At 54.1% G+C, this 27465-nt stretch overlaps 9 protein-coding genes and 1 non-coding gene across 10 annotated transcripts; 8 read left to right on the forward strand and 2 right to left on the reverse strand.

Moving 5' to 3' along the window:
• Positions 1–2652: 2652 nt before the first annotated feature.
• On the reverse strand, positions 2653–4653 carry QC762_307290 (uncharacterized protein). The gene is made up of 2 exons (XM_062889021.1): positions 3837–4653; positions 2653–3773 (listed from the first exon to the last, which is right to left on the reverse strand). Exons 1-2 carry the CDS (start codon positions 4211–4213, stop codon positions 3026–3028), a joined length of 1125 nt encoding a protein of 374 aa, XP_062744961.1. The 5' UTR covers positions 4214–4653; the 3' UTR covers positions 2653–3025.
• Positions 4654–6661: 2008 nt separating this feature from the next.
• QC762_0055760 (uncharacterized protein) lies at positions 6662–7151 on the forward strand (the record flags this gene model as incomplete). The annotated part of the gene is made up of 2 exons (XM_062883547.1): positions 6662–6843; positions 6915–7151. Exons 1-2 carry the CDS (start codon positions 6796–6798, stop codon positions 7149–7151), a joined length of 285 nt encoding a protein of 94 aa, XP_062744962.1. The 5' UTR covers positions 6662–6795.
• Positions 7152–7202: 51 nt separating this feature from the next.
• QC762_307300 (uncharacterized protein) lies at positions 7203–10451 on the forward strand (the record flags this gene model as incomplete). The annotated part of the gene is made up of 5 exons (XM_062889022.1): positions 7203–7249; positions 7345–7361; positions 7488–7693; positions 7790–8944; positions 9000–10451. The coding sequence occupies 5 exons, from the start codon at positions 7203–7205 to the stop codon at positions 9453–9455; spliced, it is 1881 nt and encodes a 626-aa protein (XP_062744963.1). The 3' UTR covers positions 9456–10451.
• Positions 10452–10534: 83 nt separating this feature from the next.
• Positions 10535–11833, forward strand: QC762_307310 (uncharacterized protein). The gene is made up of 3 exons (XM_062889023.1): positions 10535–10981; positions 11042–11424; positions 11606–11833. The coding sequence occupies exons 1-2, from the start codon at positions 10729–10731 to the stop codon at positions 11353–11355; spliced, it is 567 nt and encodes a 188-aa protein (XP_062744964.1). The 5' UTR covers positions 10535–10728; the 3' UTR covers positions 11356–11424; positions 11606–11833.
• QC762_307320 (uncharacterized protein) lies at positions 11392–13098 on the reverse strand. The gene is made up of 2 exons (XM_062889024.1): positions 12173–13098; positions 11392–12104 (listed from the first exon to the last, which is right to left on the reverse strand). The coding sequence occupies exons 1-2, from the start codon at positions 12647–12649 to the stop codon at positions 11490–11492; spliced, it is 1092 nt and encodes a 363-aa protein (XP_062744965.1). The 5' UTR covers positions 12650–13098; the 3' UTR covers positions 11392–11489.
• A 62-nt stretch (positions 13099–13160) lies between these two features.
• Positions 13161–15253, forward strand: QC762_307330 (uncharacterized protein). The gene is made up of 3 exons (XM_062889025.1): positions 13161–13502; positions 13568–14358; positions 14415–15253. The coding sequence occupies exons 1-3, from the start codon at positions 13319–13321 to the stop codon at positions 14991–14993; spliced, it is 1554 nt and encodes a 517-aa protein (XP_062744966.1). The 5' UTR covers positions 13161–13318; the 3' UTR covers positions 14994–15253.
• Positions 15254–16398: 1145 nt separating this feature from the next.
• QC762_307340 (uncharacterized protein) lies at positions 16399–19042 on the forward strand. The gene is made up of 2 exons (XM_062889026.1): positions 16399–17287; positions 17350–19042. Exons 1-2 carry the CDS (start codon positions 16815–16817, stop codon positions 18803–18805), a joined length of 1929 nt encoding a protein of 642 aa, XP_062744967.1. The 5' UTR covers positions 16399–16814; the 3' UTR covers positions 18806–19042.
• An 811-nt stretch (positions 19043–19853) lies between these two features.
• Positions 19854–23670, forward strand: QC762_307350 (uncharacterized protein). The gene is made up of 2 exons (XM_062889027.1): positions 19854–23012; positions 23192–23670. The coding sequence occupies exons 1-2, from the start codon at positions 21269–21271 to the stop codon at positions 23260–23262; spliced, it is 1815 nt and encodes a 604-aa protein (XP_062744968.1). The 5' UTR covers positions 19854–21268; the 3' UTR covers positions 23263–23670.
• Positions 23671–23715: 45 nt separating this feature from the next.
• Positions 23716–23787, forward strand: QC762_0055830. Its single transcript has one exon. It is a non-coding gene; the product is annotated as a tRNA-Trp (tRNA).
• Positions 23788–23947: 160 nt separating this feature from the next.
• On the forward strand, positions 23948–27459 carry RGP1 (Golgi membrane exchange factor (Ric1p-Rgp1p) subunit; the record flags this gene model as incomplete). The annotated part of the gene is made up of 2 exons (XM_062889028.1): positions 23948–25187; positions 25250–27459. The coding sequence occupies exons 1-2, from the start codon at positions 24461–24463 to the stop codon at positions 27457–27459; spliced, it is 2937 nt and encodes a 978-aa protein (XP_062744969.1). The 5' UTR covers positions 23948–24460.
• Positions 27460–27465: the final 6 nt, after the last annotated feature.

Consider the following 27465-nt stretch of genomic DNA (forward strand, 5'->3'; position numbering starts at 1 on the left):
CTCCCCGCAGACACGTGAAGTGGTGAGGGCCTGAATCGGCTTTTTCTGGGGTTGGGGTTAGAAGCTAGTGCAGCGTTAGCCCGGGCGTTTTTCTTTCTTACCCCTCTTGTCTTCGCTTCGTGCCAAGAGAATACCCAGAAGGCTTGATCGTGGGTAGTCAATTGTCAGCATTTTGAGGAAAAGGAAAGACAAGAGATAATGGGTGGGTGGTGGATGGATTATTCGTTGCTAGAGCCGACAGGTTGGCAACTCATCATTCACTGCCTCCTTTTTGGTTGGGAATTTGAAGGATGGGATGGAAAACCGCCCCTTCCCCCCCGCGGTTCGTCTTGTTCCCTCTCTCACCGCCGTCGCAGCGCATGATCATCGTTGATCATGGGCTTCCAGCTCCGGCACTGGAACTCTTCGTCTGGTGTGCGTGGTGGAGTTGAAAGGTCCCTGACGTAGGTAGGTACCCTACACACCGAGTAGGGTTGGGCGATCTCATCAGGTGCCAGATAAGTTATCGCCCATCTCATCATCAGGACGGTCGGTTGTCTATAACACCCGCTGGTGGTAAGGGGGGGGGCGCTTCTTATCGAGATCTTAATGAACCTCTCCCCATAATCTCACGAACCATCACATCACCGCCGCCAGATGTGAAGCAAGGGTTCACAACAGCAGCGTCACGAACGGGGGCCCCACAGAAAACCTGGCCGTGCCGCCGGGGAGAAGGAAGGTGCCCGGTAGAAGCGTGTGAGATCGAATCGTTCGGCGGAGAGCGCGGCCCATCTCAAACAAGCCAGGCCCAGTTTTATTTTTTTATCTCCTTCCTACCGGCGGCATGGGCACGGTTTTTTTGTTGGTTGGATGCACACACCCTTCATTTCGTTAGTGCAGCCCCGCTTTTTGGGGGGCGTGTGGGTGGGGGTGGGTGGATTGATTTTGACGACTTTTTGATTGATCATTTTTTCCCCCGGCTTGGCTTCTGGCTTGATATGGGAGGTGTGGATTCACCTCACCTTGGGGAACTCACCGAGGTGAGAGATAAGGGGGAAAGGGACGGATGGATGTGTACGACGATGACACTGGAACAACAACGGGAACGGAGATGACGATGGTCTGGATCAAATGTGAGAGAGGTTTGGTTGCCGAAACTCGAAGATGGGATTTGGTATGTATGGAACGGTGATACAGGGCATGTGCTATGCAACGCACGGGTTTTGTTTCTCTTTACAAGAGTTTCTTTTTTGTTGCTGTTACACAGAGAGGAGATGCAGGGTGTCATATGGGGTTGGATGTTGGTTTCTCCCTTTTGTTCACCGGAAACCGCTCCCTCGAGGGTTGACTGTCATGTCAGCAGCTTGAGGAGGAGAGGTTGTGTGACGGGCAAGTGGAACGGGGGAAAGGCTTGTCTTTTTGGTCCCTTGACACAGGTGACAGACAGACTGGATGTCATGAGTGTGATGGGGTATGCGTGCTACGGTATGATATCCGAAATAGATGCCGTGTGCTGCTTGTTTGTGGCTCGAAGATTTAGTTTCAGCGCTGTCTTTCGGTTGGTGATTTGGTGTCTCAGTGCCACTGTCATACTGTCATACGCGGATTTTGCCTTCCTCCGGCGATGGGGCCAACCTACCTGGGTAGGTTCTGAAAGTAATGATAATTAAGATAAATATAAGCATCTTGCCCTAGATCACTATTTCGTTAAGCCTCCTGCTGAGTGAAGATCCATCTTTAGTCCATGTACACCATCACCGCACATATCAACACCTCAGTCCCGAGTCTAACCGACTCAGTGGACCAACAACACATGTTCTTTGCTGTCACGTCAGGACGTGTGAAACTCGCACATCGATCAATGTTCCCGAGGCGGTTCTACACCCATAGCACAGCCATGACCTGAAGCTAGAGTCTCGGAAAAAGATTCCTCAAACTTGACCAAGAAGCAGTCGAAAAGGGAACTTTATCCATGAAGTTTAGGTTGTTTTACAAGCACAAGCTCACACTCCATGGTGGAATGTGACAGGTAAACCGCCTGCCACCTGCTACTAGGGGCAACACCACATCAAATGACCGAACAACAGTGACACCTTACAAAGACTAACCACACTCACACGTTCTGGCGATCATCTCCCTGCCCAATAAGGCAAATAAAACACCGTCTATAAGACGCGGCCAGCATATCAGGCCAGCACCCCCAACCCACGTTCTCCCATCTGCCCGAATCCTCACCAGCCGGACAGTTTCCTTCTGCACCTCCCCATCCATCGATCTGATCCGTAGCATTAAACGGCGCGGCCTTCCCACCAAGCCTACCTACCTAGCCAGATCTAACCAGGTTGACTTGACCCTTCCGGCCAGCCCAGCACCCGGCCGAAACCTACAAGGCCACATGCAACCCCTCCAGGGCCGCAGCAACCATGATGTCATTGGCCGCTAGGCCGTCAAGCAGGCCGGTAGGAAGCGATCGGGTGTGGTTTGTTTGTGAGCTTGACAAGCCAGGATGCAGTAGCTTGCCGTGATCAAGCAGTGTGCTTGTTCGGGGATGCGTAGATAGTTATACTGAATATGCCCACGCCGCAATGTGTTATTGTTGTTTTTGAGATATCGTAAGAAGTGAGAGACTAAGACAGGCTCTCCGCCGCTTGCAACGACAACTTATGGTTGTTGCTGTTCACGATAGTTACCAAGTGTCAAAAAGCCCAGGCGAAACACAGGGTATGGGATCTTCCAAGTTTGTCAACAGCATATAGTACAGTCATCCCTCCATTATATGAATAACAACTACGAAAGTTAACAAGGTATTTCCTCCTACCTACCGCCCAATTCCGTTTCTTTGATAAACCTCCAACTCCATGAACCATAAAAAGATCTTCTGTTCGCTCCGTTGGCTTACAAAAAGAATGCGAATAAAATTAAGGGGGTAGTAATCAGTCATTAAAACGTTTCCAACCTCCTTTTTGCCCTTCTCCTCCATCATCACCTCCACTTTCTATCTTCTCTCCGGTATTCATAACTTCTCACTATAGTGCTTATAACCACTCTATTTGTGGTCATCTCCATCAGGGTTATACGATGTCTCCCCCAGTATCTCTCCTCCACTCTGCACCGTCATGGTCTTTTGCGCTCCAGCTTGCGGTTGGCTCTGTACTGTTGGTCCCGTCGCCGAGGGAATAGGAGGAACAACCGCTGGTGGAGGCGGTGCGTTCGACGCCCTGGCCGCCGCATTCGCCGTGGCAGCGTGTAGTCGCTGATCAAGCGCCTTCAACGCCAGAGCTCTCCTCCTTTCAGCTTCGGCGCGAGCACTACCCGGCACACCGCGCTGAGCAAAGTTGTGGTGGTGGTGGTCTCCCCGGGCGGCTGATACATCAGCAGCGCTGAAGGGTGTGCAAAGGCGCATAGCAACGAGGACGTTGAACACATGATCTGAGATGCTCGAGGCCAGAGGCCGGACGGGGCCGGGGAAGAACTGGGCGAACGCAAAAGTCTCACTGGCGTCGCCGCGGAGGTGGGCGGGTTGCGACGCATCGAGATCGGGGAAGACGGGCTTATAGAAGCGGAGGTAGGTCCAGCTTACGATGAGGCCATAGATGGCGAGGAGGAACGAAGCGGCGGTGAGCATCGGGGTGAGGCAGAAGAGGGTGACGAGGCCGATGTAAAGGAGGGGAAATCGAGGTACCCGCAGGGAGAGGATGCCCCTGAAGAGGGTTACGGTGTGTGCGGGGACAAGCTGGCTGAAGGCGACGAGGAAGGAGATCTGGATGGGGATGGTTCCGGCGATGGTCATGAGCCTGTGTAGAGGTGGTTAGCCTTTGGTCATGCGCTCTGGTATAGCCGCTCAAGTGGTAACATACGTCCACCCCTCATTTCTCGTCAGGGCAAAGAAGAAGATGGTGGTAGCAAAGACCAAGGCATTTGGCACAAGGGAAACGATGAGCAGGAACTTGGCAAGCTCTCGGCCTGACCAGGCACGTTCGAGGTAGCGGCCGCCATGGTAGAGTGTGAAGCCGGCAATGCTCAGGGTGAAGATGTTGCTCTCGACTAGTGTCGTCGTCAAAAAGGTCCAGGGGTAGACCAGTGATAGCTGTGGGATCAGGTTCAGATATGGGATAACGATTTCAGAGTTGGCCGTCCATTGTCGGTATCGTATAGCGGCGCTCAGCACTGACTGGACAAGCAGCACGATGAGGCAGATGCGCGTTACTGGCGGGATGTTTATTCGGGGCGGCATGGTGGGTGTTGACCTTTGGGTACTCCGTACTTTTTTTTAATCCGACGGCTTGTCTAAGGTGGTGCTCCTATCGCGCCTTCGTGTCTTGACGTCGGGCCCTCCCGTTTGCCGGAGTTTTTCCAGGCTTGGGAAAGGATTCAGGGCGGTTCGTGCCTCAGGCGCCCAGGCTGCCGCTCCTCAGGGTTGGCAGGCTGGCAGGGTTCGCCCGCCCGAACACAACACGAGGACCCAGGTTGTTTCATGCAGGCCCCTGCACAAAGAAGGAGTGGGGACGACATCTGAGATTGCGCACGAGCCATCCAACTTCAGTTGTCCACGCCATCTCATCTCGGGCGGCACGAGCACGAGCGGTCAAGCCAGAGGTCAGAGTGAGGAATCTGGAAGGTCGAAGGTCAAGCCCAACATGGGTGGTTTTCTTGTCATTTTCAATTTCATTTTCGTTTTTCCTCACATCACCGAGGACAGCTCATTTTCGACGGGAATTTATCTCATCATGGTAAGAAATCAGACATCGTTTGGTGGCATCTGCAGGGCTTGCGACACCACACACACGCACACACATCAATGCCCCGCTCCGCAGATCGTACGCCACCTCGGTCGAAGGCGTCCGTTGCATTCAATATTTGGACACTGCTTTCGTAACTTGTGCCACTCTGTCATCCTCTTATCCTACTGTAATGTAGGGTTTGTTGGGCCGTACTGCGGTAAGCAACGCAGTCATCTCGAGTTGATCTTATTTACAAAACCTCACAGGACGGATAAGGCGGGGTGTGTGATGGGGGGGTCACTAGGGAGCCTCCTTTCGACCCCGTTGAAGCTGGTTGCAGTCCAGTGGCACTGGTGCCTGCGGGTGCTTCTTGTTGATCTCTCGTTGCTGCCACTGGGCGGCGGACGCAACTCGATCTTCTTTTCACAAGGTTTCATTTTGAAATTCGAGCCCGCCTCTTCAGGCTCGCTGCATGTCGAGATACCTGTCTCGGATACAAAGCGGTGGTGGGAGCATCAGTACTGGTACCTCCCAGAAGCAGCCAGCACCATACAAAACCCATGTCACGATGCAACAATGGTGTCCAATCAGCATTCCCCGCACAGCAAGATCGAAAACCCCGGATCATGAACCCTGGCTCTGCCCAGAACACCACGACACACTGGCTCTGGCCGAATTTGGTTGGTCAAAATTCCGGAAGGCCTGTTGATTGTTCTTTGCAGCAGTCTCCTCCCCTCCCCTCCCCTCCCCGCGCCCTCAGCTACTGTTGGATGAATAACGGTACACTAGGTGCCACGATGCTCCGGAGAAGGAAACACAGGCAGGATACGTTCTGATGGGCTTTGATTGATTGATTGCCTGCAGCAGCACCGCTCAACTGCCCGCGCCGCCGATCTGCATCGGGTCCTTGGAAGATGACCGGTGTTCGGTTGCTGTCCACAACGTACAGCACCACGGCGCCAGGGGCTGTATTTCACGGTCGGCCACATCATTCTTGTGCCGCACAAAGAAGCGCGACACAACGGCCTGCAGAGCCTAATTGGGAGCTTGTGCATCGAACAAGGGCGGCACCAGGCCTCCGTTTAGTAGCGAAGAGGCGGGGGCCATGCTCGAAGTTCGGCCACGATGATGACGGTATGTGTCAAGTGGCGCCGGCGGGCCATGGACTGGCACACTGGTGGTGGGAGATAAGTTATGGATTGATTGGTCTCGGCAAAGCACCACGTTTCGATTAATTGCAGTACCTCCCTTCCCGCTCACCTTTCCCTTCCATTCTCTCCAAATTATGCACAGGCGAGATGGCATCAGATCTGGCCAAGTCGAGTGTCGATTTGACGCAACCGCACACAGGGTAAGATGGAATACGGAACCCGGCCATGGCCGTGCTGGACAGGACAAGCTGAGCTGAGGTTGGCTTTGTGTTAGTTCCAGCAGGGACAGGATGTCATGTACCGTTCCGTAAAACTGTATTCCGCAGCCGGCGTAAACCTAGCCAGCCACGGTAATGTTGGTATTGGTGTGGGTTCAATCCGAAGAACGGGTTTCGGTCGCACGCTTGCGCGAGGCCAGGAAAGCCCTGCGACATTATTTACCGTGTGTATCATTTTGGCCCCAGAGCACCTCCAGATAGCTTCTTTGTGCGTGAAACTCGCAGGCCAGCGGGTGGCACACAGTTAATTGCTTGCCATCAGCAACCTGCGATGTTATCGTGGGAGACCTGGATAGGCCCTACACGGGGCAAGGGCAGAAAAAAGAGCGGTCTCACTCGCTCAGCAGGGCGATGGCGTGCAGCAAAAGGTCAGACTTGCAGAAGCTTGCTACCATCTGGAGAAACCCACTTTGTAGCTACAACACTGCACTGTACCTCCTGTCACAAACAAGCTGGAGGTGCGGAATCCAAACTTAAAACCAAACTACCGCCAGTCTGAGCGTCACAGTTGGTGACAGCATGTCATGGGTGTCTGTGAGTTCGTCAGATCAGGGAGGTCAGCCATTTGAAGACAGGATGATGTTATCGGGGGTTTGTCTGTGGCTCATTCAATTGTTCTTCAAGACTTCCCCGTCCCCTCAGGCAGGGCATCAATCCATTTGACGGATGGGGAAATGCAATTGGCCTGGCGTGGTAAAGTTTGAGCGTGGTGAGGTAAGTTGCTGTTCCCATTTGGCTTAGCGTCCGGGTGCGGTTTTAGTCGCTCGCCTAATATCAAGCGGCAGGGACCACTTGGCCGGTGGGAACCCACACCTCATTGGGCAAACCTGCACTGGGATTCTGGGTCGCTGGGGCCATCGCTGGCCCGAACGCTTGCAACCTCCAAATCTCAACCTTGCGCTTTCGAGGTCCCTTTTCATTCTCCATCACCAACAAATGCCAGATCCCTAATCGCCCTGTCACCAGCTCGCCGACGGACCAAATTGGACAGAAATACCCTCACCACCTGCGCTGGAAACTGAGTTTGGAAATCCCGCTACTTTGGCCGCCTTTTCGCCCCCGGTGCTCCGACAATGAAGGAATTACTCGACACTAACCGTGTCAACTATCTCATCTGGAGGTTCGTTGTTTCTGTGCCCACCCCATCCCTTCAGCCCGACAACCTCCGGACTGCCTGGTGAGAGGGCGCTGCAGTCGCTGACTTTTGACAATTAGGTACTTATTGGAGTCAAGTATGTGGACTGCTCACTGGGAACAGCTCAGCTCACCCCGCCAGCTCTCGTGTTTCACGCGTTGAGCAACCAACAAAGTTGCGAGGCAAGCAGCAAGACGCAAGCAGACAAACTGACCTCAGACAGATTATCGGGAAACCGCCGCCAAGCTGCAAAAGGAGTGGCGGATCCAAACGCCTCACAGGCATTTTGACTATGCTCCGCACGTCAAGACGTATGCATTGGTGAACCTTCTCAATAAAGGCCTTCAGTTTGAAGCGTATGAGAGACAGTTTGCTGAGCAAAAGGTACGGTGGCCCGATTTCATTGTTGTTGTGAAATTGACTCGACCTGTGGGCTGGCGCCCCCATTCCGGTCTGCATGGAATTGGCGGGTGGTGCAGGTTCCAGGGGGCGGTAGTGCCGGGGTAACTGACAATTTTCTTGCAGGCGCCTCGTGATGTGCCGGCAACGGCCGAGGCGACACCGCGTGGGGTGTTTGGACCGCTCAAGTTCCAGCCCGACGTGATGGAGGTGGAGGAGGATGAGGTGGAGGAGGAGGCAGAAGAATCCGAGGATGCAGAGTACGATGAAGACATCGAGAACCCAAGAAAGCGCGCGGTCGACCGGCATCTCGCCGTGTCGCATGGGTCGCCCGCTAAGCGGCAGAGACTGAGCAACGGCTACGACAACGGGGCGGATTCTGCCACAACCCCCATGGAAATTGACCACCACCACCACCACCACCACAACGGCGCAGAAAACAACCACGCCTACCCATCGCCCCTGGAGGGCGAACAGGCCGCATCACCAATCCCTCACACCGAGGGGCCCTCGCGGGGCACACAGGTTGACGACACACGGGACCTCACCCAAGACACTGTGTTTCTGCGACTCGGCGCCGATGATTCCACAGAAGCTAGCGAAAACCCTATCGTGCTCATCAGCAAGTGGAACCCCAAAGACCCATCAATCTTGGCGACTGGCGGGACCGATGCGCTAGCCCGCATTTGGACGCTTCCGCGTGGAGCCGCCCCAGACGCCGCCCTGCCAGATCACGTGGATACGGCCCCTCGGTACCTCCATCTTGGTGATGACCTCCCCAATGATTCAACCGTCACCTCCATGGCATGGAGCTCCAATGGCGCTCTTATCGCCCTCGGGATTGAGATAGGAAACAAGTCCCGTCTTGGTGTGTGGGCTGCCGATGGTACCAGTGCCTACCGTTTCGAAGGCCTCGACTCCCCCATCACCAACCTCTGTTGGAGTCCCAATGACAAGTTCCTTTTGGCCATCTCACCGGATATGACCAATGGACTGGAGGACCCCCGGACTCTGATCCAGGTTTCGTCTCCGACCACCGTGAATCCGATGTCTCACATCCTCAACTACGACATTCACAGCTACCCCGTCGATGCCACATGGATCGGCGAGAGCTCTTTTATTCTCTGCGGTCAAGGCATGTTGACTGCCTTCCGATGCACTGAAAAGGAGGTTGTTCAGATCAGAGAGTTTGAAACACGCAAGGACGAGCGATTCCAGTATGTCAAGTTCGACTGGCGCTCTAGCCTTGTTGCCACTGGCAGCGAAGCGGGTTTCATTGATGTAAGTTTGTTCTTCAGCATCTAAATGTTTTCATGTACTGACCTATGACTTGCAGATTTGGGATGAGTCCAGTAGGCGGCGTTCGATAAAAGCCCATGACGGCGCTATCACCGCTATGCAGTGGCAACCGCTGCAAGCGGACCCTGCGGAGGGCGAGAGGCTGTTGGTGTCCTGTGGCATCGATGGCGGCATCTTTGTCTGGAACGTACTTGGAGGCCTGGAGAATAGGCCGAAGTACTCGATCACCTTGGATTCACCCCTTGCAGCAAATAGCCTCGCCATTAGCCCCGACGGATCGCACATCGCTGTAGCAACACATGACAGAATCTTGATCTGGAAGCTTGGTGAACATCAAGTCCCTAAAGCCGGCTGGATGCCGAATACTGGGTGGCAGACCCCCAAGACGGGATCCGACTCGGGTGATTCCTTGCCATTCTTGGAGTGGGACTGCGAGGGCAAGAGACTGGTTCATGGTTTGGATAACCGACTCGCTATCATTAACTTCCGGTAGAAGGGGCTTTCGGACCTACGAGTACGCAACGACATGCCGCTTTCTTTCCCAATGAGAGATGGCGCCGCCCCAGATCCTATTCGACTGGGGCGCTTGGGCGAATAGGCTGCTCTGTGTGAGGTTTGGGGGGCCGTCTGGTTCGATCAACATTTGCAACGATGCTTATAGGATTGGATTCCTGAGCGCGGAACCCCTAGCGGGAGTTTTCGAATGGCAACCTCCGACCTGTTAGTATTACGTGTTCCCCGGGACGTACAGGAAGCGGAATTCCCGAGAATCGACGAGAAGCGGACCGGTATCAACATGAACTGAGGAGGCCGGAGAAACGACCAGTCACCGATACACCGAATTGATGCCCAGCACTAGAAGGCATTGGTCATCTACCAGTCCCTGTATGCGCATGATCAAACCTTACAAGGACCTGTACACGACCAGTTCGATTATTGCTGGAGCACAACCCGCCTACATGCCGTGCCGACAACCAGAAAAGTATCGAGCCAAGAAGCAAGCCCAGTATCGGAGACATGCCTCTCATCATCCCCGACATGGATGAGCAGTAGGGAGCTTTGGGGTTGAAATCACCCGGCCCAAAACAGTGGGCAGTTTGGGGCTCTTCGAGTCCTGTCGTAAAGAATAAAGCCAGAGAGATATTCCAGCACGGGCGGGGAAAAATAAAAAAGACGGTGACGCTGCCAGTACACATCGGCAACGGTGCGTTGGAATGAGGACGCGAACTAAACTTACCAAAAATAAATGCATGCTTTTTGGGAGAAAAGGTTGGGGCCAAACATACATGCGATGATATTTGAATAGCGGAGCGATGGGAATGATTTGGTTTAGGGCGTGGTTTTGGCTAGTCAACATTGAAAGCTTTATAACGATACAGGTCGAGCGACGATTTTCTTTTTGTCGTGGTTTACATAGTATGCTATCTTGGAGTAGTGTGGCATCTAGCAGGCATCTTAACAATAGAAACTTGACATTACTGCGTTCTCTTCTGTATGAGTGAGAGGTGCCCTCCTGGTATGTGCTGAGTTAGTTGAGTGACCCAATATGACGAGTGTGGTAGGTGGTATCTCGAATGAGATAAGCTGGCACAATCCTTCCCAGAGCTTATTTGGCTGTCTGCATCGTAGCACGATGATATCTAAGCAAGCCGGGATCTTTGGTCCGTCCTCGCATTTGTTCATAGTATGCATGATTATCCGAAGACCGAGCTCTGTTCTATATAAGCAACTTTGATGTACAAGCGAGAGTTAGGTTAATTGCTGGTATGATTGCCCCATCCTTCCTCCCTTTACACAAGTTTCTTGACAATTTCAGCATGGCAACCTCGACCTCGCCAACCTCGGAGCCTGCCACCACCACCCCCAGTGGTGAAACAACCAAAAACGAGCGAACCTACCCCTGCTCCTGCCACTGCGGTTCGATAACCTTTACCGTGACCCTCTCCCCCCCGCTGGCAGAGCAGACAGTGATGGAATGTAACTGCTCGATTTGTCGACGGGTTGGGTATCTGCTTGTTTGTACGTCTCACTCCCCTCATCCCACCCCTTTCCCCCGTCATAGTGTGCTGAAATCAACAGTCCCCCCCAAAGGAGCAGTCGTGTTCTCCGAAGACAGCCTCCCTCGTCTCTCCCGCTACCAGTTCAACACCAAACAAATCGATCACCTCTTCTGCGGTAACTGCGGCTCCAGCCTGGGCATCGACTTTCGCGAGTTTCGGCAGAAGGGGTACGGGATCAGCGTGAGGGCGTTCAACGATGTCGACCTGGAAGGGCTGAAGTACAAAAAGGGGGATGGAAAGGCCAAGCTCCCTCCTTATAGTGATTTATCCGGGGTCCAGTGGGCTTTGGACCACCCTGCTGGCGAGAACGAGCGGAAGGAAAAGGCTATGTAGTGAAGAACAAATATGATGATGTTCTTTTCGCTTGCTAATGATGCAAAACCTTCCGCCCGCTGATACGCGGTATGTACATTCCCCTAATTTTACAAAAAATAACCCCCCACACCTCGCGATCCAGTCGCCGACTTTTAAAAAGCCTCAAGCTTCCCCTTCCTCCCCAACCCCGACCCTGCCCTTCCCTGAAAAGTCCTCATCCCCCTATCCACCCCGGCCAACCCCCTTACTACTTTCTGCACACCCACAGGCAGCACATTATACCAATCAACCCACCTCGCATAAAGCGGCATCCCAATGCTCGCATTCTGCCCGTTGTCAATCGCCCTGATCACCTCCTTCGCCACATCAACCGGCTCCACCACCGGGGCCAAGAACGCGTTGGGTGTCTTCACCCCAGCAAACAAAGGCGTGGAGAGCTGCCCCGGGGTGACAAGCACCGTTCTAATCTCGGGGTGTGATTCCTTCAGTTCCGCCGAGAGAGACTTGTGAAGAGCGGTGACGCCAGCTTTGGCGGCGGCGTAATCCGTCAGCTGCGCGGCGCCGAGGGTGCCAATGACGGACGAGATTGTCACAATCGTTCCGCCGGTCTCGGAGCGCGTCATGCCCGGGAGGAAGGTCTTGATAGTGTAAAAGTGGGAGAGGAGGTTGGTGGTGAGGGAACGGTCGATTTCGGGGAGGGAGAGGGACAAGAGGGGTTTGCCGAGGACGACGGCTGCGTTGTTGATCAGGATTGTAGGGGGGCCGAGCTGAACAGACAGACAGAATGTTAGTGATATAAAGGGGGTGAAATAGGGGAGGAAAAGGGGCAACCAACCTCGCGCTCAATCTTCTCGGCAACCTTTGCGATCTGCTCCTTGTCGCCAACATCACACTTGTAATACGTCACCCCCCTTGCCTCCCCATTCTCCATCTCCTCCACGTCCAGCACGGCAACCGTCGCGCCGCGCATACCATAGACCTCAGCAATCAGCAACCCGAGCCCGGAAGCGCCACCAGTGATGACAATGACCTCCTCGCTGAGGTCCACCTCACGAGGGAGGCCAAAGGCGAGACGGTCGTTAATCACGCCAGCCATCCAGATCAGGGTGATGGCGCCGGCCCAGGCGAAGGAGACGAGCATGGGGGGCGCGTCCCAGTGCATGTTTTGCGCGCGGAAGCAAAGGGGGATGATCCAGGCGATGAAGGGGTGGAAGAAGGTGGTTTTGAAGACTTTGACGATCAGGTCGATGGAGAGGGGGGCGAACCAGCTGTCCCCTCGGGAGGGGTGGCCGGCGTAGGGGGAGGGCGCCATGTTGTCTGTGTGGTGGTGATTATGTTTAATAGGGGTTGAGAGCTTGAAGCTATGCGCGTTGCTGATGGCTAGGAAATTAAACTTCGGATAGGTAGGATTGTCTTGGATTCTTCTACCAGAAAAGAATACTGAAGAAAATGTATAGTACAGAGACTGGAAGAAGGAGAAGAAGAAGAAAGATGGGATGAGAAAGAGAGTGCAAGTTAGAAAGCTCTCCCTGGTGTGACTTTTTTTGGGTGTCACGACTTGTTGGCGGCGGTGGCAGCAGTAGCAAAGCGCACAGCTCAACGACCGTTGCGACGTTGAAACGTTGATGGACCGTGCGTGCTACCCCTAGCTTGTTTCAATTCCATTCTTGGACTTTGCGCGCTTCCCAACTTGGGATGGAATTCTGGCCCAGTGCACCTTCCCACCCCTGCATCAAATTCCCACTGTGTGCTTGGCACTTGTCACTTGTTCCCTCGGTGCGCCGCCGCCGGCTGCCAACATCTGGACATCAAACCGACCGTCTGTGACCATCAGGGTTCTCATTGTCAACCCCGTGCTGCTACTCCATACACTTCTGGATAGTACTCGATAAGACCGCGATATGCATTTGCCGACAAGAGATCTAAAACAAAAACAACAACAACAACAACAACAACAACAACAACAACAACAACCGCAGTGATGAGCAGCGCGCAGGAACCTCTTATTTCGGCCTCGGAGCGGGTAGATGCTGGTGGGGATCATGATGAACAACAAGGCGATGAAGCCGGCCGTCTCGAATCCGGGAAAGCGATCCCCGCGGCGCCGAGTTGGTTTATCTGGCTGTTGACCTTGTCGGCGGGGATATCAGGGTTGCTGTTTGGTTGTATGTGTGCTTTCTCATCCTGATCTCACTCACGAAATGCGTGGTGTTGACATCCAATCCCAAAGACGACACAGGCGTCATATCATCTACTCTCGTCTCCCTCGGCGAGTCCCTCTCCAACCGACCGCTTAACTCCCTCGACAAGTCACTCATCACCGCTTCCACCTCCCTCTTCGCGCTTTTGGTCTCGCCGTTCTCGTCGGTTCTTGCCGATAGTCTCGGAAGGAAAAGAGTAATACTCGTGGCAGATGTGCTGTTTGTTCTGGGAGCCGGGGTGCAAGCAGCATGCTCAACAGTTTGGGTGATGGTGGTTGGGAGGAGTATCGTTGGTATGGCGGTGGGAGCAGCAAGCTTCGTCGTGCCGCTATACATTGCTGAGCTGGCCCCGGCGGAACACAGAGGGAGGTTGGTGACCATGAACGTTATCTTCATTACATTGGGCCAGGTCGTTGCGTACATTGTTGGATATGGATTTGGGGAATATGGGCACCCAGAGACCGCGTGGAGATGGATGGTTGGCTTGGGAGGATTGCCAGCAGTGGTGCAGCTTTTCATGATGACGGTTATGCCCGAAACACCGAGATGGTTGGTCATGGTGGGGAGGGGATTGGAAGCTAGGGGTGTCGTTGAGAAAGTTGCTGGCGGAAAGGTTGCTGCCCGCGATGTCGATGCTACGGTCAAAAGCATCGAGATCGAAGTTAGGGAAGAACAAGATGCAAGACGGCTGCGAAGAAGGAGAGGTGATAGCAAGGCCGGCTGGGCCGAAGGTTTCGACGAGCTGTTCAACATCAGGAGAAATAAGAGGGCGTTGGCGATCGCTTGCTTATTGCAGGGCTTACAGCAATTGTGTGGTTTTGTAAGTTTTCCGATCATGAGCAATGGCGCATGTTCAATGCTAACACGGCGTCTCAGAACTCGCTCATGTACTTCTCGGCGACCATCTTCGAGATGCTCGGCTTCCCGATCCCGACTCTTACCTCCCTTGTCGTGGCAGTCACCAACTTCGCGTTTACCTTGGTGGCTCTTCTCATCATCGACCGCATTGGAAGAAGACGCATCCTTCTCTGGTCTATTCCATGGATGGTGTTTGGGCTACTCCTTGCTGCCTTTGGCTTCTTTCTGAGCGGAGTCACAGATAGCGATGCGCCCGGATCTCCAGTCGTCATCCTGATCAGTATCATGATATATGTGGCAGGCTATGCGATTGGCCTCGGAAACGTCCCATGGATGCAGAGCGAGTTGTTTGCCCTCAACGTGCGGTCGCTGGGAAGCGGCATAGCAACGGCCACAAACTGGGGCGCCAACTTTGTCATTGGCCTGACCTTTTTGATGTTGATGGACTTGTTGGGCCCGCCGCTGACGTTTACTCTATACGCCTTGATCTGCATTGGAGGGTACGTGTTGATCTGGATATTCTACCCAGAGACAGCCGGCTTATCTCTCGAAGACGCTGCCTCGCTGTTGGAAGATGACAATTGGGGTGTGAGGTGATTTGAGGTGAGGTGAGGTGAGATACAGCCTCACAGTGGAGACAAACCGAACGGCTGGCGCCATCTAGAACCATCGTGACGCACCCATGCAAGCCACTCCAGCGGGAAGTGAGCAGCAGAAAAAAGCTTGACGTCCATCCGAGATGGATCCCCTCACGGCCCGAAGGGCAGGGTTCCTGATTGCGCAGAAGAGTCCGCAACATCGTGAACTCACCTCGAACTGCAAGGCTACCGGCGGCTAGAATCGGCAATTGGCGGGATTAGATGGTCTGAACAGCCTTGTTGGGCAGCAAGAAAACATGGGAGGCGGCACAGCCCATGAGTCGGTTCGTATCAACTATCGTCAAATTGTGGGAAAGGGGAAATCATCCGTCAATGGAAAAAAAAAGTTTTCACCTGTGCTCCCCCATGTCTCGTATCCACATGGCATTTCAAATGAAGCTGTTGTATCGTGGGAAGCGTGGACGGAAAAAAAACGTTAGCCCGGTGTGGTGGTGTTGATTGTGATTGGCGAATTGCATGGGGGGGTGGGCCGCTGAGACCAGACGGCATTGACGTAATCCCGCAGCCACAACCAAATGTCCGGAGTTTAGAGCTACGTCTCGCCTCCCGAGGTTCGTTTTCAAGAGGAGCAGATTCCCGTTTTATATCCGCCGCAGGTGCTATCATGACACCAGATGCGGATGCGAAAGCATTCGTCAATCGTCAACATCCCGTCGTTCGGTGGTCGGGATTAATTCATTGCGATCAGAGTTGAACACAAAATCTTGCTTGTGTCGGTGTAGGGGATCTAATGACAGAACAAAACGGAGGGATTCTGGGCTCTTCTGATCTGATGTTAAAAACTTTCAGGACCCCACCAAGGACGCTGTCATGGTGGGGAATGGAAGTTTGATAATGGGCCCAGCGGGGATCACCGGTTCGAGCTCCGTGACTCCATCTTGCCTGCATCGCCTGGAATGAAAAGGGATGGTCCTTGTTTAGGTTCTCAATGGGCACCAGATTGGAAATGGGCAAAGGGTCGGTGTCCCCGCTACCAACAATGTGCATCTTCCTTTTTGCTTCATGATTCAGCAACCTACGTTAATATCAATCAACGGCAGTTCTACAAGAAAAATGTCTCGTTCGAGTCACAGGAGTGCTGCTAAGGAGTTCTGTAGTTGACATGCAGTTCGATGCGGTTTTCAAGCCGGAATGCTACAGCATTTGTACATATGTACGGTGGTGAGTAAGCCAAGGTGGGCTTCCCAAGAACGCGAAGTGCCGAGGCCGCATCGATCAACCTTGTCATCTGGTTTTTTTGCGCCTCCGTGCGTGGCGCCGTTCGAAAAGCAACCCGGCCTCGGGAACGGCACCAGCAAACCAGGGGTGGGTGGACTAGACGCACTTTCACCGAGGAATTGGTGTGACAATTGGGCAAAAGAAGCTCCATTTTTCTTTGCTATATCGATCTCCCGTTGGGTCTGAGAGTTTCCCCCGTAGTATGCTATGACTGTGACCCTTCTATTTGCCTTGGTAAGAAAATCCGGATAGGGATTACTCAATCGGGTAGCTGAAGAACAACATAGATCCAGGGGGGGGACTGGATGGTGGTCCCCCAGATGTCCTCGTCATTATTATAAGATCTGGGTTCCCCCCTCTTGGAAAGATCTGATGGCAAAATCTTAATCAATCACTTCCACCACGATTTGACGAACACTTCTGTTTCAAGTTGTTCGTTTTGGTATTAGTCTTTTTGCTCTTCTCACAGTTCACTCGCCTGATATCACCACCAACCCTCAACACCAGATCAAGCAGCTTCTTCTCAGTGTCGATAGTGTCGATGGGACCCAGCACCGTCGACCGCGCCCTCAAGGCGGCAGAACACGACGCCGCCACCCCAATCTCCCCAACCCCAACCCACCATGAGCTCCCCCACCGAACAAGCGCCGAGATTGAGCGCGTCATTTCCGCCAGCTCGGTATCCTCCGCCTCCTCCTCTCACTCGGCCCGGTCCCGCAGACCCTCCACCGTCGGCACCGGCATAGTCGGCGTGGGCATGTCCCGAGTCTCTACCTCCCGAGACCTCCCCCCAACCGAGCTCGGCCGCATCCAGACCGCCCGCAGCCAGCACAGCGCAACCGTCGGCCGTTCCATCCGCTCCAGACGAAGCCGTGCCTCCCTCGTCAAGCCCCTTCCCCCCTTCGGCGCCGGAAAGCCATATCCACCCCTCCTACCCAATCAAGAGGACTTCGTCGTCGAGTTCGACGGCCCTGATGACCCCCTCCACGCTCAAAACTGGCCCATGGCCAAGAAGTACGTTCTTCCCCCCCATCTTTCCCACTTATCCCTTCATCACTGCTAACCACCCTCCCTAGACTTCTCACAGCAACAATGCTAGGCTACACAACAATGATCGCCTCCTTCGGCTCCTCCATCTTCTCCGCCGCCACCCGCGCCGTCGCAACCGACTTTGGCGTATCCCCTGACGTCTCCCTCCTCGGCGTATCCCTCTACGTCCTCGGCTTCGCCACCGGCCCAACCTTCTGGGCTCCCCTATCCGAGCTCAAAGGCCGTCGTTTACCCCTGGTAGCCTCCATGTTCGGCTTCACCATCTTCAACCTCGCCTGCGGAACCGCCAAAGACCTCCAGACCGTCCTCATCACGAGGTTCTTTGCCGGTTTTTTCGGTGCTTGCCCCCTTGCTGTCGTTGCAGCTGTCTTCTCAGACATGTTTGACAACCGCACGCGTGGCATGGCCATCACCGTGTTCAGCATGACTGTCTTTACCGGTCCCATGCTGGCGCCGTTTATCGGCGGGTTCATGGTTGAGGATGAGAGCATCGGGTGGAGGTGGACGGCCTATCTCATTGCGATCATGGGTGCTGTCGCTTTTATTATCGATCTGATCTTCCTCGAGGAGACCTATCCCCCCGTTATTCTGGTCAGCAAAGCCGCCGAGCTGAGGAGGAGGACCCTCAACTGGGGCATCCACGCCAAGCAGGAAGAGATTGAAATCGACGTCAAGGAGTTGATCACAAAAAACTTTTCCCGGCCGATGAGGCTTCTCTTCTGCGAGCCGATCGTCACGCTGTTGTCGGTGTACATGGCGTTTATTTACGGGCTGCTCTATCTCTTTTTGACGGCGTATCCGTTTGTCTTCATGGGGGTCCACGGCATGTCTGCCGGTGTGGCCGGGCTCACGTTTTTCGGCATGATTATCGGGCAGATCATCGCCGGTGTTACCGTGTTGATGCAGCAGCCTTGGTATGCGAGGAAGCTGGCTGCCAACAATGGGGTGCCGGTTCCTGAGTGGAGGTTGCCCTCTGTCATTGCTGGAGGTGTGGCTTTTGCGATTGGGTTGTTTTGGTTCGGGTGGACGGGTTTCACCAAGGATATTCACTGGATTTGGCCGACACTTTCTGGTTTGATGACGGGATTCGGGATAGCCAGCATCTTCTTGCAGGCGCTGAACTACCTCGTCGATTCGTATCTGATGTTTGCCGCTTCGGCAATCGCGGGCAACACCTTCTTGCGGTCGTTGGCCGGAGCGGCCTTCCCGCTGTTTGCGAGATACATGTTTGAAGGGATGGGCACCCAGTGGGCCAGCACGCTTCTTGGTTGCATCGGTGTGGCGCTCGTGCCTATTCCGGTCATCTTTTACATGTATGGTGATCGGATCAGGGCGAAGAGCGCTTATGCCCCGACCTTTGGTGCTGGGCCGGAAGTGGCGGAGAGTGAGACGGGGGATGATTCTGAGCTCGGGCACGGAGAGAAGGAGGCGCCTGGCAGCGTGCCCAGGACGGACATGGATGCTGCCCAGAGGGCAGTCTAATGGTTGAGAACAAGATGGAGAGGAAACTGGATCATGTCGTTTGAGCATTGGCGTTTTGGACATTTGGTTTTTGTGCATTTTTTGGAAGAGGGACGAACTCGATACCCAGCTGTGCATAGATATTGGTTGACTCTGATACATGATCAACGAGATAATGTAATAATGGTTTTTGCGTTAAACTAGACTTTGTTAGCTGATACCTGAGCTCTCCAATGATGCGAATTAAAGTACTCGGGCTAGTGGTAAAGTGTCATAATGTGCATCAGACCAAGATCTAAGGAATATCGTTACCCCAATACTAGCCGGTGGGCCGGGCCGGGGCATCACCAGGTGGGAACAAGATCAAGAAACGCATGATGCTAAAGTGGTGACTGGAGATGGGAAACCTGGTCTTGGTTGTCACCCCTGAACCTGGGCCTGGGTTGACTTGAGCAAGAGAAGTGGGGGTTGCTTCATTTCAGGGGTTGTGGGGGAGGAGTAGATAATCCTTGTTGCGCATCATTCCCCAGCGATAGCGATAACTTTATTCCTGCTTTGGGCAAAAGATCGATTCCAAGGGTCTCGAGCTCGAGAGAGAGGGGGAGGGGTAAATCCTTTGATTTCTGGGCCAGGCCCCCGCGATTCGGTCTTGCTCTCGATTCTTGAATCGGTCTGACGGCAAATGCGAATCTAGCATGTTGCTTTTCGTCTTGTGGGTTTCTCCGAGGGACGGTGTAAGTCGGCAGCTCTCCAGTCGAATTCTTGTTCTTTGTCCCTCCAAGATTTTGTCTCAGTATCATATGAAAAGAAAGGGCAAACGCCACAGGGTCGTGTTCTGGGACAGCCACGCTGAGCAGATAGACCCGCCAATATGGTATCGCTCCCAAAAAGATTAATTTTGCGGGCAGACGTCCTGCAGGCCGGTATTAAAAGTCACGCCACGCGTCTGGCGTGGGGAGATAAGCATTGCCTGGGTGAAGTACTTGGATCGAGTACAAGAATTACAATCTGGCCGAGGTACGATGCGATAGTATCGGATCAAAAGTCGTGTTCGTGAATTTATCTTCCGCCAGCATGGCAACAGGAAATACCTCAAGGACGACCGGGCGGTGTGGCGATGGATGCTGGTGCCCGGAGACTTGTTGTGTGTAACAAAGCAGCCAACATCTACAGCCATCTGTCGTACCAATGATGGTGAGGGTGGCTGCAGGAGCTGCCAAGACTGATATCGTCTAAAGACACCTGCTCTTGGGCAGAATCAAGGGTCTCGCATGGCCTTTGATCGACGGTCAAGAAGTGGCTTGACACGAGACATTCTAGATAGCTGTCATTTGACTTCTGGATGGCATGTGGGTGACACTTGATAGACGGCGTCGATCTTTCTGGTTGTTCGTCTTACCCGGCCGAGTGATGAAGTGCAACACTCGCGTCAGGAACACCGCTGTGTCGAATTGAACTGAAGAGCAAGTATTGAATGCATGGGAGCTAGTAGGCTAATTCATGCTGAATATTCACATATTACCTACAGATACAATATCATGGTGTCCCGCTGCACTGGAAAAGGCGGAGTGATGGGAGTGACGGGCAACGAGGGGCTGAGAAAAGTGTGGGGTTCTCCCCCACGTCCCTTCCTCCCCGGGCTCTTCCTGCCGTGTCCTGTCCGACTTCAGCCGACTGCTCTTTCCTCAACAACAGCCTCGCGACTTCCCAAACGGTGTCTCGATCATCGATCCAAATCATAGATAGGCACATCATCTGACCGGCAAGTAACCACCCCGCCAAGTCAACTGACGATGACAATGTCGGAGGGGTTGCACGAGAGAGCTCGGCGGGAGGGCTAGAGGTCAGAACCGAATCGTCCTGAAATTATATCAGGGCTGTGCCTCATCTTCGGTACTCAGCAGGGACCCTGGCAGATACACGCCCCCATCCCGCGTTGAGCAAGGTGCAGACGATGGAACCCATGCCAGAACAGGGCCAGCCAAACAGAGGCTTGTATTCCTTATCTCTAGCCATCAGTCAGCCAATGAAACAAACCACCATCTCCAGTAAACTCCCTTCTTGATATCAGCATCACTGTGGGGACACATGCCCACCTGCGTAGCACACAAGTAAGAAGAGACTTGGGGGTAGTGGCCGTTAAAGTACATATGATGTACATGGAGTACAACTTGAGACATTTCATGACGCCGAGCATTGCCTTGTTGTAATTATAGTGTGTGGTGAGCCGAGTCGACGAACCGGAGATGTAAAGACGCCTCACCTCACACTACCTGCGGCCGCCCCTCCGTCCAGTTGCTCCTTCCATCTGTACTTTTTTTCTCAACAATCCGGCGGCGAACTCGGGAACCCCTCTAGGTTTCTTTGAACAGCTGTCCCCAGAAAGGAGCGGTTTCTTCAGTAAATACTACTTTTGTATTGTGCTTCTTCATCACACAACTACCACCGGCAGCATCAACAGCACAGCAACACCATATCCGGGCCATGACAACGACTCCTAACCGACGTCACAGCACCATGTGGTGGGACGACGACACCATTGAACGCACAGTCACACGCATGTTTGTGTGTAGCCATCTTATTCCTGAGGAAATCGAGCGACTCGACCGCACCCTGGGCTTTGGCGATGGCTTGACCGATGGGACTTATTGGGAGTGGATCGAGCAAAAGGCCAAGAGGATCTTCCTCATTCTTGTCGAGCTCAAAGTCCCTGACCAGATCTTCGGCGTGATTGACGACTCGTGGGACGACGAGGACCTGCCTATTGCTCGGGACCAAGTTGAGCGACTCGCCCTGACCCCTACCAGAGACAGCAGGCTGGAACAGGAATTCTACGAAAAGCAGTTTTACTATCTACTTCGACCTCTGCGCAAGGGCGAGCATGTCATCTACCAAGATAGCGAGGTGGTTCCGCTGGAGGTGGTCGAAAAGAAGCACGTCCCCGGCCAGACCCCTTTCTTCGACAAGGTCATGCTTCCAGGCTACCCAGGAACCGTATTCTGTCGTGTGAAGATGCCGATTGGCGGCGGCTACTCGAGCCCGGAAGACTTTCTGTTCGACGTGAACGGCATTCGCAACGTCCAGAACGACCATCTCGCTTCTTACTGGGCGTCCTATGTTCAACAAGGCTATGGCTATGCCCTCTTCACCAATGCGGCCGACTACACTCTCAAGGGCCTCCTCACCACAACGCCAGCATGCTTCAAGAACATGGAGAAAAAGGCACGACGGCGACAGGTCATGGAATGGATCCACTGTCTCATTGACACGGTGTGTTTCCTTCACAACAGAGGCCTATCTCACGGCAACATCAAGCCTTCCACAGTCTTGTTTGCCAGCGAGAACCATATCTTCCTTTCAGACTTGCTTGGTTACACTGGACTGGACAGAAACTCGTTCGACAAAGAGTCATATGACTACGCGGCGCCGGAGCAGTGGTTTAAACCGAGCTCACCATCGTCAACTTCGTTTCACCGCCGAGGAACGGTGACATCCACGACAGCTTCACCTGAAAGCCCCAACTATATCACCAGCCGTTCCACCCCCGATTCCAGCCAGCACCCGATGGCCATGATGCATGCACCCACGCCTCACCTGAGTCCCCAAGCGGCAGACATCTTTTCCCTCGGTTGCATAATTCTGGACCTCCTCAGCTTCCTGGTAAAGAAGCACGGAAGACCGTTCGCAACACATCGGGCCGCAAAGCACAAGACCCCTAGCAGGGGCGGTGCTGTCCCTGACTCGTCGTTTCATCGGAACCTATCTCAGGTCGAGAGCTGGATGACCCTACTGGTCAAGGAAGCCCAGAAAAAGGAGAAGGACGACGACATATTTAAAGGCATCGCCCCTATGCTTCATATTGTTGAGCACATGCTTTCCTCTCATCCTACCGACCGCCCTGATGCCCAAGACTTACAGACGAGAATGTACAAGATTTTAACGGATCATTGCGGGATTCTGGAGCCGCACTGTGTACATCAGTATGACAACGGCTGGGACTTTGGCATGGCAAGCCTGAAGCTTGACACCACTGGTAATAGACGAGCCAGTGGCAGTTCAGGACATCACCACCCGCGAAACAGCATTGGAAGCAGAGGAAGCGGACGAAGCTCAGGTTCTGTTCAAGACCTGCGGGGCCAGGAAACCTTTCTAGTCCCTCGGCTCTCCAGGTCCAGGAGCTCTAGAGGACCTCCTTCCGTTGCATCGAGCCGGGCTCCCCTTTTCACCGGTAAGCAACTTTTTTCTTTTGGCAACAGTCAACAGCGGCCTCGTTGGCCTACCAAAGCATCTCAACCATCGCTTTTCAGGAGCCAGTTACATAAGCGCGACGAAGTGATCTCAATTTGTTGTCTCTTAACCGCCATCGTTGTTGCCACCAGAGAAAGAAGCTAACTAGACATGCAGCAGCACCAAGAGAGGGTTGGAAAGGCCCAATGACGTTTTGGCAAACGGATTCGCGAATGATGGCCACTAGGTAGAGAAGCAACATCTGCCCTATTTCTTCGTTTGTTCTTCATGGGATGGGGAGTTGGCGAAAACCTATGGGACCACAGGTCATTGCTTTTGTGAGATCTCTTTGCATTCAGAGTCAACTGAATTTCTTTTGTTTTGATGATTTCTTTGGGAAGCACAGTGTCATGATGTTAAGGGAGGACGGGAGAAATGTGCATATAAATGGTGCATGTGTCGGAATACATAAGACTGGCGTTGTTTGGGAAGTGTAAGCATCGATACCCGGTGGAATTTAGCTGCCATGTTTTCTAGCAAGATCTCATTATTTTTTTTGAGATTGTTGTTGGGATAATTTCATGATGCCGTCTTGATCACGGTAGGTGGCTCGAAGAAGTTGTTCATTTGTAGTCTGATATCCCTATGTTGTATGCTCCAAACATATACCTTAAAACCGCGCTCTTTCTTCAACAAATCAAGAAGGCCTCGTGGCGCAACGGTAGCGCGTTCGACTCCAGATCGAAAGGTTATCCGTTCAAATCGGGTCGGGGTCAATTCAAAGATGATGGAGAGCCCCCCCTGTTAACTCGGGGGGCACGCACTCCGGATTTGATGTCTTTTTTATGCCTCTTCTCCATTCGAGGCCTAAATGTAGGTCTTTTGTCAAGTTTCTGAACGGCGGTATCCTGAATTTTTGGAGACCTGTGAGGAGAGTGGATATTATGGAGATGGAGTTGATGTTCAAAGATGGCTGTATTTTAAGGGGAGATGGAGCCTAGGGTTAGGGTCTCAAAGTGCAGGTTCCGGGTGCCAGCAGGTGGCAGGGGTTCGCTTGTGAGCTCATGGCGACCATGGATCTTGCGCCGCGCGGATCGTGTCCACAGCGCTATTCGTCCCCAGATTCGGCCATTGAAAGAGAACACAACCACCGTTCGAACCCTCGACACCCACTTGGCGCCGCAAGATGCTGGTGCCCATCAGCAATGCTGGTGAATCGAGCGGTTTTAACGATCCAGCATAATAGACAATCTCCTCTCCTTGGTCAGCAGCAAGCATAGTAGCCTCTGTGTCTCTCTCTCTGCCTCTCTTCCCCTCTCTTCCAACGCAAGACAAGACGGTACCCCCGACGACTTCCGAACGAACAATTGATAGACAAGACAAGACGGTCCGTACACTCCTTCGAACTCCTCCGATATCCCGAACGTCCCCGTAAAACACGAACAAGAAATGTCGCCCGACGGCCCCAACAGCAGTAGCAACAACAACAGCAGCAGCAGTAATATCCGAGTCTTTGTGCGCTGGCACGAGCAGGTCGTCTTCGCTGGCGAGGAGGTCAAGTGCACCATCACGTTCAAAAACGTCGCCCGTCCACCAGGCAGCAACAACTGCAACGGCAGCAGCAACAACCATGTCTCAACACCGCCGAGTAGTCTGAAGCCCTTTTCGCAGCGGGAGCGGCTGCGCCAACCTTCCCCTTTACACCCCGGCGCATCATCATCATCGGGTGGGAGGTCGAAGCACAGTTCTAGCAGCAGTCTCGCGCCGCCGTCGGCTGCTGCTGCCGGGGGCAGGGGCCATCACAGGTCGAGTCTCTCGCTTTCCGTCCCGTCTGCGGCTTCCCGAGCGAGGGCGGGTTCGATTCAGAGTCCGACTCCGTGGACGCCCGCGACGCCGAACTCACCTGCGCTTTCGGCGAGGGGTGGTGGTGGTGGTGGTAATGGTGGAGGCGTGTCATCGCCGTCTGGATCGGGGAAGCAGAGGAATGGGCATGGGCATAAGCGGTCTGTGTCGATTGTTTCGATTGGGTCGTCGGTGAGCACGATTGGGGGTGGTGGGGATGATGGGCAGAGTGTTGCTGGCTCTGCGAGCTCTAAGCGGTCGGGGAGAGGTCATACTAGAGCTTCGAGTCTCCAGATTCTGCCGAGGGGTGGCTTGTTTAATGGGCCGCGGTCTGGTGAGTTTTTTGGTGATTTTGAGGAGAGGGTAAGGGTAGGGGACTGATTATTGGATGTGTAGCAACTACGCCGAGACTAACAGCTTCGCAATCTTCGCCTTTATTTCACGCGTCATACCCACCCGAACGAAGCATGAATGGGCGGCGCTCGGGTGGCTCAACTGCGCCTGGGACACCGAGGGTCGGAGGTTCGAAGATTTCGCCCACGTCAGAGCCGCCGAATCCGCTGGCAGAGTTTAGATTCCCTGCGGCAGCTTCACCGGCTACGCCGATAACACCTGGGATGCCGCCAACGCCGGGCCCGGGACGCTCAGAGGATGACTTGCTTAGCTCGAGTGGAGCGACGGCTGGGTTCCTGAACAATCTGCCTATACGTCAGCGAGACCAGGTTCCGACGATTAACGAGCATGGCGCCACGCTGCCGGCAAGGGTTTTGTCGACTACGAGTATAGCGGGAACACCCAGAAGCAGTGGCGAGTTTTATTCGATGAGTAACAACTCATCCGAGACGTTGGCCTCCGAGTATGTGCTACATCAGCCGCTTAGGACGCAGCCGCGTCCGCCCCATAGCAGGAGGACGTCAAATCTTGTGCCTACTGCGGTGAGGCCGCCGGAATCTCTGATGATGGGGTATGCGCAGGTGCAAGGGTCATTTACGCTGGATGGATCGCTCGTGAATCTCGCGCCGTTTGAAGCGGTGAAGCGGAAGGCGGTAGTTGGTGGGCACGGGGGTGGTGTTATTGGGTTGGAAACGAACACCAAGCGGGACAGCGGTCTGCTGAGGAGCTTTGGATGGGGGAGTATCACCAGCTCGATTGGAGAACTGCTAGGCGGCGGCGAGCTCAGCACGATTAAGGAAATGCGAGGGCTCGCGGGCTCCAAGGCGGTGCCCCTTTTGTCAACACCACAGTCAATCCTGTTTGTTGATTTACAGCTGGGACCCGGGGAGAGCATGGCTTATGAGTACACGTTCAAGCTCCCCAAGGGATTGCCACCAACCCACCGAGGGAAAGCCATAAAAATCTCCTACAGCCTGGTGATTGGCACCCAACGGCCTGGAGGTGCGAAAGAGCAACAAGTCAAATCAGTCGACATCCCATTCCGCGTCCTAGGGAGTGTGAACAGCCACGGCGAGATTCTGGGGCACGACCTCATGTCTCCGTATATCATCCTGCGAGACCAGGCGGTCGTAAAACCGGCCAGCAAGGAGTCGTCATCCTCTTCTCAGCTGATGGTCTCCAAACCAAAACCCTCACCCCCCACACCAGGTCCAGCATCAACCATGGCCTCGTTTTTGTCCTACGTGGACGAGCTGCTCACCAAATCCCACGACAACCCCACTGCCGGGCTGTTATCCCCAACAGCGATGCCCACCTCGCGGCGTCCATCGACGTACTCGATGTCGGACGCCGGTTTCGGCGGGCTACCACCCCCGACAGCGAAAGAAGCCATCGACCTTGCTATCCTCCGCTCCAACCTGACCACCTCCCCGGGCCAACAGTCGACCAACCGGTTCGAGATTGCGCGCAACGGCCGCCGCGTTGGGGTGGTCATGCTTGCCCGACCGGCCTACCGGTTGGGAGAGATTGTGACGCTGGTGATTGATTTTAGTAATGCGGAGATACCCTGCTACGCGGTCCACGCAGCGCTGGAGACGTCGGAGAAGATTCTCGATCCGGGGCTTGCGCTGAGGAGCGAGGCAAGTGTTTATAGAGTGACAAGAAAGGTGTGGGTGAGCCAGAGCGAGGCGGCCATGTACGGACGGAGGGTAGTGTTTCAGCCGACGATACCGGTGAGTGCGACGCCGGAGTTTGAGACGACGGGGATTGGGCTGGGGTGGAGGGTTAGGTTGGAGTTTGTGGTGCCTGTTGATTTGGAGCCGCAGCTTGGCACCAACAACAACAATCGGCAGCAGGAACAGCAGAAGGGGGGGTTGGGGGATGTGGAAGAGGAGGAGGAGGAGGAGGAAGAGGAGGAGGAGGAGGAAGGGGAAGGGGATAGGTTGAGAGGGAGAGGAGAGGAAGGGGTGGGGTTGGGGTTGAGCGGGGTGAATACTGGTGGGAATGGAGGGCAGGTGGTGAAGAGTAAGGGGCATCCGTTGCTCGAGGAGATTAGCAGGGATGATAGAGGGGGTTTGGTGATGGTGGCGGTGGAGAATTTGACGTGTGAGAGCTTTGAGGTGGCGGTGCCGTTGAGGGTATATGGGGCTGTTTGTAATGGGCTGGAGAGGTTGGAGAGGGATGAGGCGTTGGAGGAGGGGTTGGTTGTTTAGATGGGG

This window comes from Podospora pseudocomata, chromosome 3 (genome assembly GCF_035222375.1).
Source record: "Podospora pseudocomata strain CBS 415.72m chromosome 3, whole genome shotgun sequence".
NCBI lineage: Eukaryota > Fungi > Ascomycota > Sordariomycetes > Sordariales > Podosporaceae > Podospora > Podospora pseudocomata.